Consider the following 18,970-nt stretch of genomic DNA (forward strand, 5'->3'; position numbering starts at 1 on the left):
TAAATGATGGGATTTTGATCGGATTCAAAACTGGGCCATTATGGCAGTAGATTGATAGCTCACTGTACAGTCGTCTGAAAATAATATAAATATGTAATTAATATTAAGCAGCCCGAGAAACTTAAGAATTTACTATAAAAGAAGTGTAAAATATATATGCAACTTGAACACAAACTATATGGTGTATTTTCTCGGACACATGGCAAATTTCATCACTTAGTGATGAAATTTGCCATGTGTCCGAGAAAATACACCATATAGTTTGTGTTCAAGTTGCAGAATAAGCACCGGCACGGTTTCATAAACACTACAGTAAAATATATATATTATTGTCACGTTGTTTATTAATTTATATCATATATTTAATCTTATAAAAATTTTTGCGTCTTCTCAATTAAAAACTTATTGCCTAGAGACAAAAACTGAATTCAGGTATTGAATCTTTGAATATGTTCAAAGATTCAATACCTGAATTCAGTTTTGTGTTATCCTTATGTTCTTCAAATTTAAATGTTTTTATCGATGGGTAAAGCAAAACTTGAAATATTATTCATGTCTGAAAATCAACTTTATGGAAATAAATATATATTTAAACAAAAAATAAATTTAAAAGTTTATTCTCTGTTAAACGATTATTTTGCGATTTTCATTTCTAAACTACACATTCTAGCTGTGAAATCTTCAAAAGCTAATTCACAACTTGTAAAATCATTACAGTCTTCGTTTCTCAATTGTTGATGAGCTTCGTTTATGTCATTAACTTTTAGAGATAAATTTTCAACATATTCTGATAATAAATTTAATCTTCTTAATGTTTTATTTCTGAATTCTTTAATCTTTTCCAATTTCTTCCAAATTTCTTTCCTGAAAGATTTTTTCAAAAATAAATTAATTAACACGCGTTTAAAATCGCTTAAAATTTTATTCAATTTTAGAAGATACACATAAACATTGTTACTTTTCATTTTCCTTTTCAGCTGCTTTCAACATCTTTTTATCGTTAATATCTTCAAAACACTTTTTAATTTTAAATTTCAACTGAATAAAAATGTTTACATTATTAAATGAAATTTTAAAATTTACAATAAAAGATCTAAAAATTATTCTAATTACTATTAAAAATCTTTGCTGGACTATACGCAATGAGTTTTATGTTACATTTATTTTCACATACAGTAAATGGAATATTCCAAATTTATACTATTCATATAATAAATGGGTTAATGTTACCTATGGTTCCAAGATGGCGGCTCGTCTCTGATTCCAGCAAATAGAAGAAGAGAAACAGTGGGGACGCATGTATTCTAACCTAACCTAACCTATTCTAATAAATTACCATAATTATTACCAACAAAATTATTAGAATAGGTTAGGTTAGGTTAGAACGTGCGATCCCACTGTTTCCTTACTGGAATCAGACGAGCCGCCATCTTGGAACCATAGGTAACATTAACAAATAAATGTAAAATATCAATATGTTTTGTTATTTTAACTATTCATGAATACCTATTTGCACAATAAATGCTATTTGACATTTATAAATGAATTATTTTTAGAAGAAAAATTTACATAAATTTAAATATTTTCAATATTTTATAAAAATAATAAAAATATATTAAATTTACATGTGTAATTCTATAACATTCCTTTTAGTTTCTACATCATTTGGAAACGAAATTATTTCTATAGAATAATCAGAGAAAATAAAAAGAATAATCTGAAAAAATTCTACACGAATTTTTCTATAATATACATTATAAAAACTCATACATTTTCATGAAAGAAAAAAATAATGGTGAAATTTGTAAAATGAAAAAAGCTAATGTATTATATTATTATGTTATGTCTTATCAACGTATTAATTAATGATTATGTAACAACAACAACAGCAAACAAATAATCAACTTTGCCCTGAATCCACAGTGTAACAGCACCGATTTACTTTCCTCATTTTGAAGGAATCATAGACTGCTACAGATTACACTAACAATTGAAACATAGAAAAATTCTAGGGATTTTTCGACCCGTATGGTTCGATGATATTGGTATTGCATAAAAAATATCTATTGTGTTTATTGAATATAAATGGTATGCTAAATACTATCAACGTTCCTTTCATAGCTCTTTTTTGTGAGCCGAATAAAATATATACTAAAACTGGAATCTCACGAAACCGAATATTTTTTCCGGGTTGACAGGTTTCCGTTATGAACAGGTTTTTTTTTTTTTTTTAACAGAAAATCACTTCGTTCCGAAGAATTTTTTCCGTTTAGGTTAGATTACTTTTTATCAGGGCTGTGGAGTTGGAGTCGTGGAGTTTTGGTATTTTAGTCGGAGTCGGAGTCGTCAAAACTCCCCCCGACTCCAACTCCTTTTTACTTTACCAACTTATTATGTATATAAAAAACGAAAGAGTATTTGAATCGTGTCACGTTTGACTCTCCGAGTTTTCTGCAAATCTATACGTTTGGAGATCTCTCGAACCCAAAAAATGTCAAATAAAGGGAAAAATTCACGCATCCACGCGCGTATGTTGGCGTCTAATTTGTTTAATTTCTTTATTCTGTTCTGAACTATTAAACAATATCTCAGAATGAATAAAGTTTAAAAAACAAAATTTGGCACAGTAGCGTATGTATAAAGGGCATTAATGCTATTAGATTTTGGTTCTTTATTGGTTATTGGTTCTTTATTGGTCGACAGGGTAGAGACAGAAGGAATCATACGTCATATCTCCAGTGTGGTCGGACTTAATGAACATTTTACTCGTTATTAGCATTCACAATCTTATAATATAATCGAGATGAGTTATTAATAATAATAATAATAATAATAATAATAATAATAATAACACTGTCACATCTCATGTACATGGATGACATATAACTTTATGCATCCACACAAAAACAACTTCATCAACTCCTACAAATCACACATTCATACACCAAGGACATACAAATGGAATTTGGCCTAGATAAATGCAAAACAGTTCACATAGAAAAAGGAATCCTGAAGAAAGAAGATTTTGCACTTGGAAATGGAGACGTTATTGAATCCATGGAAGAGGGCGAGTTCTACAAGTATTTAGGATTCCAACAGGCCAAACTAACAGAACATACACAAATAAAGCAAAGATTAATTAAAGAATACCAAAGTAGGTTAAATGCTATTCTCAGAACACAGTTAAATGCAAAACACACAGTCAAAGCAATAAACACATATGTCATTCCAGTACTTATATATTCTTTTGGAGTTATACATTGGACTCACACAGATCTCGAGCAACTTCAAAGGAAAACAAGAACTACACTTACTAAGCATAAACAACATCATCCTAAATCCGCCACAGAAAGACTAACCCTTCCACGTAAAGATGGCGGACGTGGCCTGATTGACATAGTTAACCTTCACTACAAACAAATACAGTCACTGCGAGAGTTTTTCTACAAAAAACAAGAAACATCACAATTACATAAAGCAGTAACTCTAGCAGACTCAAATAACACACCAGTAAACTTACATTCACATCATATGGACACAACGCAACATATAAAAAGCACAGACACCATTAAGCAATCGTGGGCTCGAAAGGCACTCCATGGCAGGCATCCTTATGATCTGGCCCAGGATTTTGTTGACAAAACTGCGTCAAACAGCTGGTTAGCACGGGGATGCCTCTTTGGGGAGACGGAAGGATTCATGATTGCCATACAGGATCAGGTCATAAATACTAAAAACTACAGAAAACACATACTCAAAGATACAACACTCACAAATGACACATGCAGAAAATGTCACATCATGCCAGAAACTATACAACACATTACTTCTGGTTGCAAGCTCTTGGCACAGACAGATTATTTACACAGACATAATCAAGTAGCAAATATAATACACCAAGAGCTTGCAAGGAAACACAAATTAGTAGACATCCACGAACCATACTACAAATACATTCCACAGACAGTATTTGGAAAACAACACGCACAAAATGTACTACGACAGAGCCATAATCACAGATAAAACAATTTACCACAACAGACCAGACATCACACTCATTGACAAACACAATAAAATCACATACATTATAGACATAGCCATTCCAAACACTCACAATATACAAAACGCATGCACTGAAAAAATTAGCAAGTACACAGAACTCGCCCAGGAAATAAGGCATCTGTGGAGGATGGATAGGGTGCTTATTGTACCTGTTGTTCTTTCCTCTACAGGTGTCATACCACACACACTACACAAAAGCCTGGGCACATTAGAATTGAATAGAAACACATACATCACACTACAGAAGGCCACTATATTGAATACATGTCATATTGTGAGAAAATTCCTGAATACAGACACACACACTGATACACTTCTTTAATTTCTGTTTTGGTTACTATGCCTTGACTTTGGTTCGGCATAGTACACAGCCACCGGTGTTAACCGAGTATATCTAACTTAACCCAACATAATAATAATAACTCTCCTGTGGTCACCACCTGGTCGTGGTGGGAGAGCCCAGTAATTTTACTGATCCATAGGGCAATGCAGGCTGGAGCATAAGCTCCTGGTAGGGACACCCATGCCAGTAAGGTCTATGGGGAGAAATGAAGCTAAGAGTGACCACACCCACATTCTGTGGAGATATTTATTATGGTAATAACTAGATCAAAGTGTGATACCGGCTCGGACGTCGCCCGGGTTAACAAGGTCCGCGTTCGTGGGTTAGGCAGAGGCTCACGTTCGAAAAATAGGTCACAGTCTCCCTTGGTTACCGGTGGCGAAAGCAGCACCGGCCCAAGCATGGCTACTGCAATGCCCTCAACAGATGTGAGGAACCAACCCAGCCTTGGTGTTTCTGTGGCAATGCATCCACAGACCACAAAGGCTGGAAAACCACGCCAACGGATGAAATGGACAGTAGAAATGAACGAGTTTATCATCCGTACTTATTACACCATCACAAAACTCGAAACAAACATGACAGCATACAGACAACAACTACACCATAGATTCACACAACAGTATCCTCATCTCACTGTCACCGAACAAAGGGTTGTTGATCAAAAAAGAACAATTATACACAACAACCTTATTCCACAAACAACACTTGAACTTATCAAACAACAGGTTGCTGATCAAATACATCAACAGACAGAAACATCTAACATTAATGAAGATCATGTAACCTGTCAGGATAATCCAGCAACAAGCATTGATAATAACACACATACAACAATTACCACTAATGATACTACAGACACTTCCTCATCCATCACTGATAACATAGACTTGGATTTAGTTAATACGCTCTCACTTATATTTCAGGAAACACTCACTAAATATACAGGTACAGATCCCACACAACGACCACGAATACCAAAAATCAACACGTCAAAGGAAGTAGGAAAAACACTAAATTATGTAAACACTCACTTACTACCACACTACATTCATTCAATTTCTACACTCGCAGACATTCATACATTAGTTTATGCTGGGGCAGTCACAGTAGTGACACACCATGGACTGAAAGTACAATCACAGACAAATACACAGAAAACACAATTCTATCACAAGCCTGCCTGGCAGAGAAGAATAGAAACACAAATAAAATGACATTAGACAGCAATTAGGCAGGCTAACACAATACACTAAAAACAACATAACACCCAAATTAAGGAAACAGCTCAAAAACATTTTCAAGAAAATAAAAACACACACAAAACATGAACATCACAACACACGCATTACAGAATACATTGATACACTAAAACAAAAACTTGCTGCCAAAGCACGTAGACTCAAACGATACAAAACATGTACACTACGAAAACAACAAAATAAATTATTTACAAACAATGAAAAACTCTTTTACAGACAAATCAATAACAAAGCAAACACTGATACACAGCACAGTGGCACACCAACAGAAGAAGAACTCACAACATATTGGTCTTCTCTTTGGTCCAGTGCTGTCACGCACAATGCTGATGCAGGCTGGATCGAGGAGGAGAACAGAAACTTGCACAACATACCAACTATGCCCTGTGTTGAAATAAACATACATGATTTCCAATACACTGTTAACAGAACACACAACTGGAAGACACCTGGTGTAGACAACATTCACAATTTCTGGTACAAAAAGTTTACATCACTGCACCAGGAACTAGCTAAACATCTAACACACATCATCATCAATCCACAAGACATGCCAAATTTTCTTACCCAGGGCACCACCTACATGAAACCTAAAAACAACAATACCACAGACCCCACACAATACAGACCAATTACATGTCTTCCAACACTCTACAAATTATTGACATCCTGTATTGCAAACAAAATATACAAACATGTTGAAGAACACGACATTCTAACAGAACAACAAAAACTCATAGATTCAGTCATTCTACGGCAAGCACACAGACAACACAGAAACATACACATGGCATATATAGACTACAGAAAAGCATTCGACAGTGTTCCACACAGTTGGCTGCTACATATCCTACACATGTACAAAATACATCCATCACTCATTGCATTCTTTCAAAACACTATGCAGCACTGGAGAACAACACTACATCTCAGGGTTAGTAACACTTCCATACAAACAAACCATATTTTTATTAGGCGAGGAATATTTCAAGGAGATTCCTTGAGTCCTCTCTGGTTCTGCTTAGCCCTGAACCCATTATCCAACATGTTAAACAACACGCAATATGGTTACAATATTAGACACAAAAAACAACACAGTTTACACTGTCACATCTCATGTACATGGATGACGTAAAACTTTATGCATCCACACAAAAACAACTTCATCAACTCCTACAAATCACACATTCATACACCAAGGACATACAAATGGAATTTGGCCTAGATAAATGCAAAACAGTTCACATAGAAAAAGGAATCCTGAAGAAAGAAGATTTTGCACTTGGAAATGGAGACATTATTGAATCCATGGAACAGGGCGAGTTCTACAAGTATTTAGGATTCCAACAGGCCAAACTAACAGAACATACACAAATAAAGCAAAGATTAATTAAAGAATACCAAAGTAGGTTAAATGCTATTCTCAGAACAGAGTTAAATGCAAAACACACAGTCAAAGCAATAAACACATATGTCATCCCAGTACTCACATATTCTTTTGGAGTTATACATTGGACTCACACAGATCTCGAGCAACTCCAAAGGAAAACAAGAACAACACTTACTAAGCATAAACAACATCATCCTAAATCCGCCACAGAAAGATTAACCCTTCCACGTAAAGATGGCGGACGTGGCCTGATTGACATAGTTAACCTTCACTACAAACAAATACAGTCACTGCGAGAGTTTTTCTACAAAAAACAAGAAACATCACAATTACATAAAGCAGTAACTCTAGCAGACTCGAATAACACACCATTAAACTTACACTCACATCATATGGACACAACACAACATATAAAAAGCACAGACACCATTAAGCAATCGTGGGCTCGAAAGGCGCTCCATGGCAGGCATCCTTATGACCTGGCCCAGGATTTTGTTGACAAAACTGCGTCAAACAGCTGGTTAGCACAGGGATGCCTCTTTGGGGAGACAGAAGGATTCATGATTGCCATACAGGATCAGGTCATAAATACTAAAAACTACAGAAAACACATACTCAAAGATGCAACACTCACAAATGACACATGCAGAAAATGTCACATCATGCCCGAAACTATACAACACATCACCTCTGGTTGCAAGCTCTTGGCACAGACAGATTATTTACACAGACATAATCAAGTAGCAAATATAATACACCAAGAGCTTGCAAAGAAACACAAATTAGTAGACATTTACGAACCATACTACAAATACATTCCACAGACAGTTTTTGAAAACAACACGCACAAAATGTACTACGACAGAGCCATAATCACAGATAAAACAATTTACCACAACAGACCAGACATCACACTCATTGACAAACACAATAAAATCACATACATTATAGACATATCCATTCCAAACACTCACAATATACAAAACGCATGCACTGAAAAAATTAGCAAGTACACAGAACTCGCCCAGGAAATAAGGCATCTGTGGAGGATGGATAGGGTGCTTATTGTACCTGTAGTTCTCTCCTCTACAGGTGTCATACCACACACACTACACAAAAGCCTGGGCACATTACAATTGAATAGAAACACATACATCACACTACAGAAGGCCACTATATTGAATACATGTCATATTGTGAGAAAATTCTTGAATACAGACACACACACTGATACACTTCTTTAAATTTTGTTTTGGTTACTATGCCTTGACTCTGGTCCGGCATAGTACACAGCCACCGGTGTTAACCGAGTATATCTCACATAACCTAACACAATAATAATAATAGATTTCAAACGGTTGAGTTAAAATTTGGTACACAGTTAGGATACATCATAAGGATGTACTGTACACTAAGAAGAGATTTTTCGAAATTCCTCTCGCGGGAGGGGAGAGGGTTAAGGATTACCCGAAGAACTCCGTTTCTACCGTACTATTTTAGATGCAGTATTTTGCGTTTTTGTGAAAAATCGAACATACTATTAGACCCATCTAAAAACTCTTTAGTCTCGGAAGAAAGAGGATCTAATTTTGCACCCAGTGAAAACGGGTAATATGAGTACAGACAAAAAAGGAAATCTTACAAAATTTGAAAATGATATTTACTATTTACTGGAAATAATTCACATTGACCACTCTTCAAGTTTGGATGTTAAAACGGCAATACTGCACTATCCAGACATTATCCAAAATACAACATTGATTGTCACAGCATTGCCACCAAGCAAGTTTTCAGTAGAGTCGTTTATTTTCCGCTCTTAAAATGATTAAATATGATTTAAGAGCTTCAGTGAATGCTGACTTAATAGAAGTGATTTTTTTTTTGTAAGGAGTAATTCAGTTTATAACAGAGACGAAAAATAATAATGAATCAACGTAGAAAAATAAGCAATTTTTTTTTTACCAGTCTAAATGTTATATTTCTCATTGTAGTTCTACAATGAGAAATATTCTGTATTTCTCATTGTACATATAAGTATACAGATACATTGACTTAGTTCAATGTATCTGTATACTTATATATTACCCAACATACTCGTATATTATGTACTGTACAACATTTTTATTAAACTAATTTGTTTGTATAAGAATGTATTTACTATTTTTATTCATACATGCTTACCAAATACCAATGCCATCATCAAACGAGTCAATAAATGTGAACTTATATATTCAGTAAATGTGTCAAATTTTAATGTTTAATTAATTTTTTTAAAATCGTTTCTATTTTGTATTTTTTTAAAAATAATCAGAATCGTCGTCATTATTACTTTCCCGGCTGTTATACAGTATGGGCCTATAACAAAGGAAAAGAATGACGATCAGTCAAAAAATGACTTTCTCAGATTTTTACTCTTTTGGACTCGGGAAACCTCGAAACGTAAAGAAGTGCACACGGATGTTAGAATGTGTACCAACCGATTTAGTTCAACCATTTTTCAAGCTTAATAACTCCTGTGTTAAACCATCCGACTCCGATTCAAAATGGTACTTCCCATACAGTCTAACATTCGTACATACAGAAAAAAAAAACCGAATCTTTTGCATATCTCGACATTTTGAGGTGCCCTGAGTTCAAAAATGCAAAAATTTGAGGTAGGATCATTTTTTGAACTGATCGCTACACTTTTCCTCTGTTATATATAACAACAGAAAAGTAAAAACTATCGTATTGACTCATTACTTAGAGGAATATTTTAGCTTTGGAATAAAAAAGTTTCTACGTTCTATCTTTATTAGAACTACTGTATATTTATTGATGTAATATTCTGAGGTCACGCGATGAACGTCAGAATTTTCGGGCCTGACTTTGTTAACAAGTCCGCCCCTGGTCGGAGTCGGAGACAAAGTCAGAGTTGGAGTCGAATCGTAAGAAAAAGTCGGAGTCGGAGTCATGTAAAAATCTACCGACTCCACAGCCCTGCTTTTTATTCAGGTTCCTCTTTAAACAGGTTTTACCGTACACTATGTAATTTAGGTAAATATTTGAACTTTAACATAACCGGAAGAAAGAAATACTAAAAGATCTAGAATCGGGCAATTAATTACTGCACAAATATGTGATCCCCACTGCACAATTCAAAATTCCCATTACACATTTTGTGTCCAGTTGCACGTTAGAATATGCACTGCTGCACTGCTTCAGATGTTATATTAATAGAAAAAATAGTATCGGTGCTAAACGTCTGAGAATACATCTAAAAATCCCAGAGTCTTGGGAGAGATGTTTAGAGACTAAATCTTACCAATAATTCATGAGGCTGTTATAAGAACCTACACTGAAAAACTTGATAAATACAGTAAGACCCTGCTTAACGCTGTTTCGGTATTACACGGTAGTTTTGAAATTCCCCGAGATTGCACGCAGTGTTGGGATCAAGGCGTAATATCAAATTTTAAAGCTTATTATCTGCGGCAGACATTCCAACAACTGATTGATAAAACAGATGGAGCAATAACATATTAGAGATTTTTGGAAAAACTAGAATATCATGGATGCTGTAGACAACATCAATCTTTCCTGGAATGAGGTGACCGAGAAATGTTTGAAAGGAGTATGGAAGAATGTATGGCCGGAGCTAAGCAAGGATGTTGACACAAGAGAATCCATTGTTGATGTCGACGAAATTGTCAAGCTAGCTAATGAAACAGGGTTGGATAATATAAATGCACAGGATATTGAAGAATTATTGCAAGTTACAACTGGAGAAAGTTTTTCCAACGACGATCTAAAAGAATTAGTAGAACAACAGGTGCATGAAGATGACAAAATTAGCGTTTCTGAAGATGAGGAACAAAAGGAACTTTCAACAGATTTTCTAAAAAAAGTTTAGCCACTATAACGGAAATTATGGATCAGTTTATACAAAATGATTTCAATTTTGATAGAAGTTCAAAGGCAAGACGAAGTGTCATGGATGCGATGTCTTGCTATCGACAACTGCTTGCTGAACGAAACAGGAAAAGGCAAACGACGTTAGATGACTTCTTCACAAAGAAACAAAAGATGTCAAATGAGGAAGAACCTTCCTCATCACAAACATAACTTCTTTACTCAAACTTTTTTTTATTTTCATGAATGTTTTATGAATAAATTTCGATATTAGCAATAAATAAGTCTATAATTAATGTAATAAAAAAGTATTTAACAATAAATGTTACAAAATAAAACAAAAAAAAACTGATAAATTTTCTTATTCTCTGTTCTGTTTCACGTATCCCCCTTATTTACATGTTAAGATGACCCTGTTTAACGCTGTTTCGTTTAGCACTCCGTCATCTAGGAACGCATCCCCCGCGTTAAGCAAGGTCTTACTGTACTCAGAACTCGCATACGAAATAAAGTATCTGTGGGGAATGGAGAATATACGTATTGTGCCAATAGTCCTTTCTTTCACGGGTGTCATGCCACTTATACTACACGAAAATCTTAAACCATTAGTGCTTCTCAACCAGTGGCGTAGCTAGGGGGTGCGGTAGGTGCGGTCCGCACCGGGCCCCTGGAAAGCGACAGGCCTATAGGGGCCCGAAAATCAGAAAAAAGACCCGAAAATTTTTTTCGGGGGCTCACAAATCTGGTTTCGCACCGGGCCAGGAGAACCCTAGCTACGCCACTGTTTTCAACATCACATACATCACACTACGGAAGGTTGCCGTACTATACACATGTTACACAGGTTAAAATATTCTTAAACCCTGGTACTTATACGAATAGTACGTAAACAGTGTTCTGCAGTTATGTCTTGACTACAGCCTGACATAGCGCTAACTACTGGAATACGCCTATATGCTATGTAGAAAGAAGCGTTTTTAGCATTTGCCACTGTAGACATAAAATTTTGCCGTCCTTATTTGTAGTAAGAGGTATAAGATAGAAAATTATATACGTTAATTTCATTCAGTTACGAAAGTATTTCTCCTCTAAATACTTATTTTTACAAAATGATATTGTTTTTATATATTAACAGACAGATCACGTAATTAGAATGCCACTTATAAAAATTTGCTGCCGTAGGAACATGCCTACTTTGTCTATGAATAAAAACGTCTCTTCAATAACGCCATGGCCCACCAGTGGGGAAGTGGTTCCGTTCCCTGAACACTGGGAGTTCGGTCGTGGACGGGCTGACCACGTGAAGTTTTCCGAGTTTTCTCCACGTCTGTAATGCCTAAATAGGGATCAGTTACCCTTCAAAGACCTCTCTGAAGGCATCCCCCTAGGCAGATCGCCCAAGTGTTGCGTTGCCGTAACTTAATATATAACCAATAATGCATAATAATTATAATAAAGCATTCCAGATGAGAATAAACCCATTTGAATTATCTTCAAGTAACAAAAAATTATTTTCAAAAATTATTAAAACCAAAAATTATGGATGGATAGATTGCGATATAACTCCTAAAATAAGTACTGTTTATCGCTAAGCGAAGTAAGTCAAAAATAAAAATGTTAAGAATTTCAGAATCAAATCTTAAAAATTTAATTTCTTATTTTATGAAAGTTAGAAAATTGCTTTTACTTATGCAAGCAATTTTTATTTATCAAATCGTTGAAAAAATAATTGATTATAATCATTATCTCTGCGTTAATTAAAAGGTACTTGAGATGCAATGTGAACCTTAAAATCATCTAAATCAAACGAGAAAAATTACTTATTTTTAAAATGAAATTAACGTTTCCCTACGGTTGAGAATTACAGTAAAAATAAAACTCACCAGTTTATCTGCTTTTTTCATATCGTTCATCATTTCATCAATTGCCATCATATCTTCCACAGAATTCAAATCAATGTATATTTTTGAAATGTCGCCGCTATATTTACTTATTATCTAAAAATAAATTATCATTACCAAAATTAAATTACTAACGTTTATTACAAAAATAACAATAAAATTTGTGTTTTTACATTTTCTAAACTTTTGTTAATATCTCTTGAAATTTTGTTTTGATAATTTTGAATATCTTTTACAGAATCTTTGAATTTTTCAGTTTCATTTGCTATATAAAACTCTTTCACGTAATAATACTATTAAAAAAATAATAATAATATATAACTGAAATATTGATTCAATTTATTGTTAGGCATTCTAATGTGCTTAGTACTTTAGACTTAAACTATAATTATATTAAGTTATACACTATGTTGGATAATTTTTTCTTAAGTGAATCTTCTGATATAATTCAATGCCAACTTACCGCAATCCCCATTAAGAGTATTATTAAAACCACAGGAATGAAATAAAATTCTAATTTTGTCATAACAGTAATATCTGATAATTGCACTAGTAAATTTAATTGTTTCATCATCGCTACGATTTCTTCCACATATTGATCGATATTTTGAACACATATTTCACTGTTATATTTATTAGATAAAGTAGTATCTGTCTCTTCCGGATCAATCTTACGAATTCGAATCGATAAATCTTTTCTTGCGTTTTCTAATTTTTCAATCAAGGAGTTAAGAACTTCCGGTTCGTATTGATCGACATTTACATCTGACAAAAAGAAAAATAAGATAATAAGAAGGAAAATCAAGAGATAACTTTTGGATATTTTTTCTTTGATGTCAAAATAATGTCGGTTTCATAATACAGGAATATAGTCCTTCTAATCGATTTAAAATTCTTGTGCTTAAAGCTGGTTGTCGTCATTTTGCTGCATACTAGACTAGTGATGGACAAAGTAGTTATTTGTAGTTAACGGTAATCGATTGTTACTGTTATTTTTAAAATGACTGGATAAATATCAACTATAACTAGCCCCTAGTTGATAAAACCACAAGCACTGGCAGTTGGTGTGGGTTCGGACCTCTCAGGATGGTCACATGTTTTCCTTGTTTTATTCGGGTTTGTAACACAAATAGGGGTCGGATCCCTATAAAAGACCTCTTGGGAGACATTTCCCTGGGCAGATCGCCTATGCATCGCATTGCCTTATACCAGGAGTGGCCAACTTTTGTGTACGTGAGATCTACTTTTTATCTTAAAAATATATCGCGATCGACTTGATGTCATAGGCATAGTCTAAATGGGGAGGGGGAGGTGTGAAATACATACTATGTTTATACACTGTGTTTCAGTACAAGGTGCACTCTTTTGTTAATCTATTAATAGTTCTCGGGAGTGCATCTCGTACTAAAACACCCTGTATATCTACCTACGTAAAAACAACATAATTATTTAACGGGCCAAAAATCTCACATCCAGGGGAATTAAAACATCAATTATTAACAATATTTATTAATTCAAAATAGCTACAGATAAAGACAGATTTAGATTTTATTTTATTATCTTAACATTAATGGGAGGACTGAGTTTGCACGTCTCTAATCAAGTAGTCGTAATTAGGTGTATATCCTGACAAAGATAATAATAATGAGTCTTCAATACGGGAATCAGTCAGGACAGAACGTTGTTTAGTCTTCGTTAACTTTAAGTATGAAAATGCCGATTCACGCAGGTATGTAGATCCGAAACAAGAATAAATATATTCGCTACATTTGGTGATACTAGGCAGTCTTTCTCGGTTGACACATTTCCAAAAATCTTCAAATTTTCTGGCTTGTAAGATTAAGTCAGTTTGTAAAATTATAATTTCTTTTTCTAATGCCTTTTGCTCATACGAAATATGTCTGAAATTTTTTGGCTAATACGTTTCACACAAATCCTTCTTAAAAGGAAAAGATATAAATTCCACAATTTCCTTTTTTAAGAAAAGAAGCTACTGTATGACAGTACCAAATATTCAAGCTAAATAGCTTTGTTTTTCTGAGTCGAGTCATAACTGCATACATACTGTTGCGTTCGATTACAGGTGTAACACATTAAGTGAAGACATAGCGAGCGATCGACCAAAACTGGCTTCGCGATCGACCGGTCGATCGCGATCGACTTGTTGGCCACTCCTGCCTTATACGAATAAAACCGTACCAATCAACTTCGAGGATTTAGCAATCATCGGCGATTGATTGATGGTTACTTCTGGCATAAGGGTTCCATAAATTACGTAACATCCAGGGGTTTGGGATAGGGATATCTATACCAACGTTAAGGAGTAATACTTGTGATAGGTTTCTTTATACAGTGTTACGTAATTCTTTACAATGTCTTGGGTTACAGATTTTTTTTAGGAAAGTAAAGAACTTTCCGTTTCCCACGTAATTACAAAAATCCAAATCAATTATCTTGCCTATTCAGTGGCATCGAGACAATTGGTTTGAAGTTTCTTCCTACCTGTACGATATAAATTACCTAGCACCTAACTAACCAACTAAAATTGGTGACTCACAAGCTCATGTTTTAAAGCTGGACAAAAAGCAGGGACAATTAAATTATTTTTCTGCAACAGATGAATATTACAACTAAGGATTGCAATCCAGCAGTGTTTTCAATCCAGCTGGATTTTTTCTGAACCAAAATCATTCCAGCTGGATCCAGCACGGATCCAGCGCGGATGTATTTTTGGTGCAATAAAGTGTTATCTGTCTATCTGTCTATTCAGCAATTTATGTTTTTTTTTTTTTTTTTTTTTTTTTTTTTTAAGAAATAAAACATTTATTTTAAAATACTTAAGGAGCTTTTATTATTTAAACTGGTCGCTATAAATCTTAAACATTTAGGTAGTAAACTTAACTTTGGTTCCGTTTAACACTTCAGATACAGATAATTAACTTTAAATGTGTATTTAGATTATAATTATAATGTAATTTTTAAGTTAAATAATAGCAAAGGTAATTCTACTAATTAATTTATATTGATATATTATATTATAATAATGTAAGGACGGATAATCAGTGGCTAAGTGGCTATCAGTCTTACCAGTTTTCTTATATAGGCTCTACATATTAGTCTGTAGTTAATTATAAGTATATAAAACTATGTACTGGAAGCAGAATAAGTTAAATAAACTACACCATTATCAATCCAGCAAAATTTAATAAAATAATAACGTTTTCAATCGTTTTTAACGATCTTCCTCAGTTACAAAAAAATAGAACATTTAATATAGAACAAAATGTGTTCGGAATAAATATAAAAATTAACGGAAGACGCCCAAGCGGACAAAATATAGATAAATAAACAAAATAAATAGCGAAAAGGAAAAATATATATATATATATATATATATATATATATATATATATATATATATAAGATGTAACAACGAAACCAGCATTGTCCGTTAATAACATTAATTAATGTAAAAGGATCTCCACGCGGTAGACAATGAGTCCGCATCTCTATGGTTTATACAACCAGTTGCCATGTGCGCCTTGCAAATTTCCAATCTCTCAAGATGTTTGACCGTTTGCTTATTCGTCGTCGTTTTTATAATTGCCGCTTGATCCCATTGGACGTTAACATCCTTCTGTCTTGCGTATGATACCAGCGCAGTGTTGTCAAGGTTCTTACTGATTGTATATTTGTGCTCCTTGAGCCTTCGTTTTAAACCGCGAATTGTTGCACCCACATAAACAAGCTTGGAATTGAAACGTTGGTCGTGTAAAGGCACCGAATATATACCGTTGTTGAATTCTGATTCTCTTTCTTTTTATCGTTTCTTAAAAGTTTGAAAACAGTGGGTTTACGTCGGTATACAATACGAAAATTATTAGACCTGGCAGTAATCTATGTATCTTATTTAAAAATGGGATGTAATTAAGCACTATTCTTTTTATATTTATTCCGAACACATTTTATGTTCTATAGTTAATGTTGTATTTTTTGTAACTGAGGAATTAAATGGGATTGAATACGTTATTATTTTATTAAATTTTGCTGGATTGATAAAGGTATAGTTTATTTATAAGCACTGTAATTTAATTATTAGTATTAGTAAAGTAGTGAGTAAGTAATTAGTAGCAGTCTAGTAGTTAGCAAAGCAGCAACGCCGACAACGTAGACTTTTGCGCCATTATTACTTTAGCGCAGCGCATTCTTCGGCCTGCTGGATCCAGCAGGCCGAAGAATGCGCTGGATCCAGCTGGATTGCTGGATGAGGGATCCAGCAATTGTAATCCCTAATTACAACTCACTCTTCAGTGCTGAATATACACGTGTGTATAATTCAATTTTTAAAAATTTTAAGCCGTGTGTAGAAAATCTGAATTCTTGTGTTTATAGTATTTGTATAGAAAATCAGTTTGTAAGCTACTTTATTCTGTTTATAGTCAAGTCTTCGTATTGGAAACCCTAGCAACAGGAGGATGTTGTTCTTACAATTATGTAATTTTATAGAGGTCTAGTAGTGACATATCCAGGATTGTAGAATATGGGCGCTACTCAAGCAGGGGCACCCATACATTGGGACAATTAGGGCACGTGCCAAACCTTTTGTCGTCGGATTGCCCTTTTCTTAATCTCCAAAGAAACTCTAAGATTTCATTTTATTTTTAAATTAGCACATTTTTATCACAGAATGCTTTTTACTGATGACAAAATTAAAATTAAAATATTTGTTATGGCTCCCTCAGAGCGGTACGCTGCCACCTTGATCGCTCCCATGACTATCATGGGTTCAGTTCACAACAGGCAGTTGTCGAATGATGAAGGACATTTCCGAGACAACACCCCCCGCGAAATTCTTGGGGTTTTTCAACCGTCCGGATTCGATCCCGTATAGTCTAACAGCTTACTGCTTCGGCCATCTGGCCCAAACAAAGTGCCGTGATTAGGATTTGAACCTGAATTATCGCGGCCACAACGAAATGTCCTAACTACTAGATCAATAATGTCCAAACTTTTCGATTGGACAGCCAAATCGAGCATAATCTGCCTTAGTACAGCGACGCCCGCAGACTATAAAAAAGTGGAGCCCAAGCTATAAAAAAGGCAAAAGGCATAGTACGTGCATATACCTCGTGGTACTTCGATACTCGACCGAGCAATCACCATTTGCTAAAACAAACTTTTGATTAACATAGAAAAAAGCGTACTTAAAGATGAAAAAATAAAAAAACACAGGAGAATAACTAAAGTAAAAAGTTCAAAAATTCATAAGAAACACTAAATAACATAAAACGTTCTTTCATAATTCTTCATCTTTTATTTTATTTTATTCATTATTGATACATAGGAAAAGTCAACGAGCGTTTTTTGTTTTGGGCTTGCTCGTTACCTGGGAGCGAAAGCTCCCAGGTAACGAGCAAGCCCAAAACAAAAAACAAGTAAAACAACATATAACAAAAACTAAAAACACGAAAGGGAAAAAAAGCTAAGCATATTATGGCTTTCACACTTTGGAATCGGATAAATAGTTTAAAAAAGACCACAGCGAAGTCGACCTTTATTTTGAGGCTCATCATCCGCTTCAGCATGCAAACGATGCTAAAATTCTGTAGTAACTGTATAATTACAAGGTATATCGCGTTTATTTATTTAACATTTTAAACATCTTTTGTTTATTGAGGCGGATGAGAACTTCAAAATAAAGATCGATTCCACCGTAGTCTTCTTTAGACTATTTTATCCGATTCCGAGGCGCAAAAGAAGACAAAGTATGACAAACTTTTACGTTTTTTAATGCTTCTTCTGAACTTGTGAGATTTTTACCGTACTTATAAATATTTTACTAACAAGAAGAAACAATTCTTCTAACATTTAGTGAAAATTAAAATTACCTGCAATACAAGGCCAATATAAGAATTGATAAATGATGATCGCATATACAAATATTTTGTTCATTACGATTGAATAACTGAAGTTAACATATAATAATATGAAAATAAAACAATAACAAATAATTGATAAAAAGTTTATTATTATGAAAATGCCTCGTATGTGTATTTTTAATGTTAAATGATAAAACCGTAATTAAAAGCAATTCAACAACGTTGACAATTTAAAGGATGAC

The 18,970-nt window shown here is 34.1% G+C and overlaps 1 protein-coding gene across 1 annotated transcript; it reads right to left on the reverse strand.

The window, feature by feature from the left end:
* Nucleotides 1–622: 622 nt before the first annotated feature.
* On the reverse strand, nt 623–18,852 carry LOC136976890 (uncharacterized). Its single transcript, XM_067272263.1, has 6 exons — nt 18,738–18,852; nt 13,313–13,614; nt 13,023–13,142; nt 12,832–12,945; nt 959–1,038; nt 623–864 (listed from the first exon to the last, which is right to left on the reverse strand). Exons 1-6 carry the CDS (start codon nt 18,799–18,801, stop codon nt 633–635), a joined length of 912 nt encoding a protein of 303 aa, XP_067128364.1. The 5' UTR covers nt 18,802–18,852; the 3' UTR covers nt 623–632.
* Between the last annotated feature and the right edge of the window lie 118 nt (nt 18,853–18,970).

The sequence above is a fragment of the Centruroides vittatus genome, unplaced genomic scaffold (genome assembly GCF_030686945.1).
Source record: "Centruroides vittatus isolate TY-2023 unplaced genomic scaffold, ASM3068694v2 contig_426, whole genome shotgun sequence".
NCBI lineage: Eukaryota > Metazoa > Arthropoda > Arachnida > Scorpiones > Buthidae > Centruroides > Centruroides vittatus.

Bases quoted from the DNA above. Each gene is read 5' to 3' on its own strand.
- LOC136976890 (XM_067272263.1), bottom strand. From the start codon at position 18,801: ATGAACAAAATATTTGTATATGCGATCATCATTTATCAATTCTTATAT. The intron at 13,615-18,737 runs GTAATTTTAATT...TCTTTTTGTCAG, and splicing joins ATATTGGCCTTGTATTGCAG to ATGTAAATGTCGATCAATAC. The intron at 865-958 runs GTAACAATGTTT...AAAATCTTTCAG, and splicing joins GCTGAAAAGGAAAATGAAAA to GAAAGAAATTTGGAAGAAAT.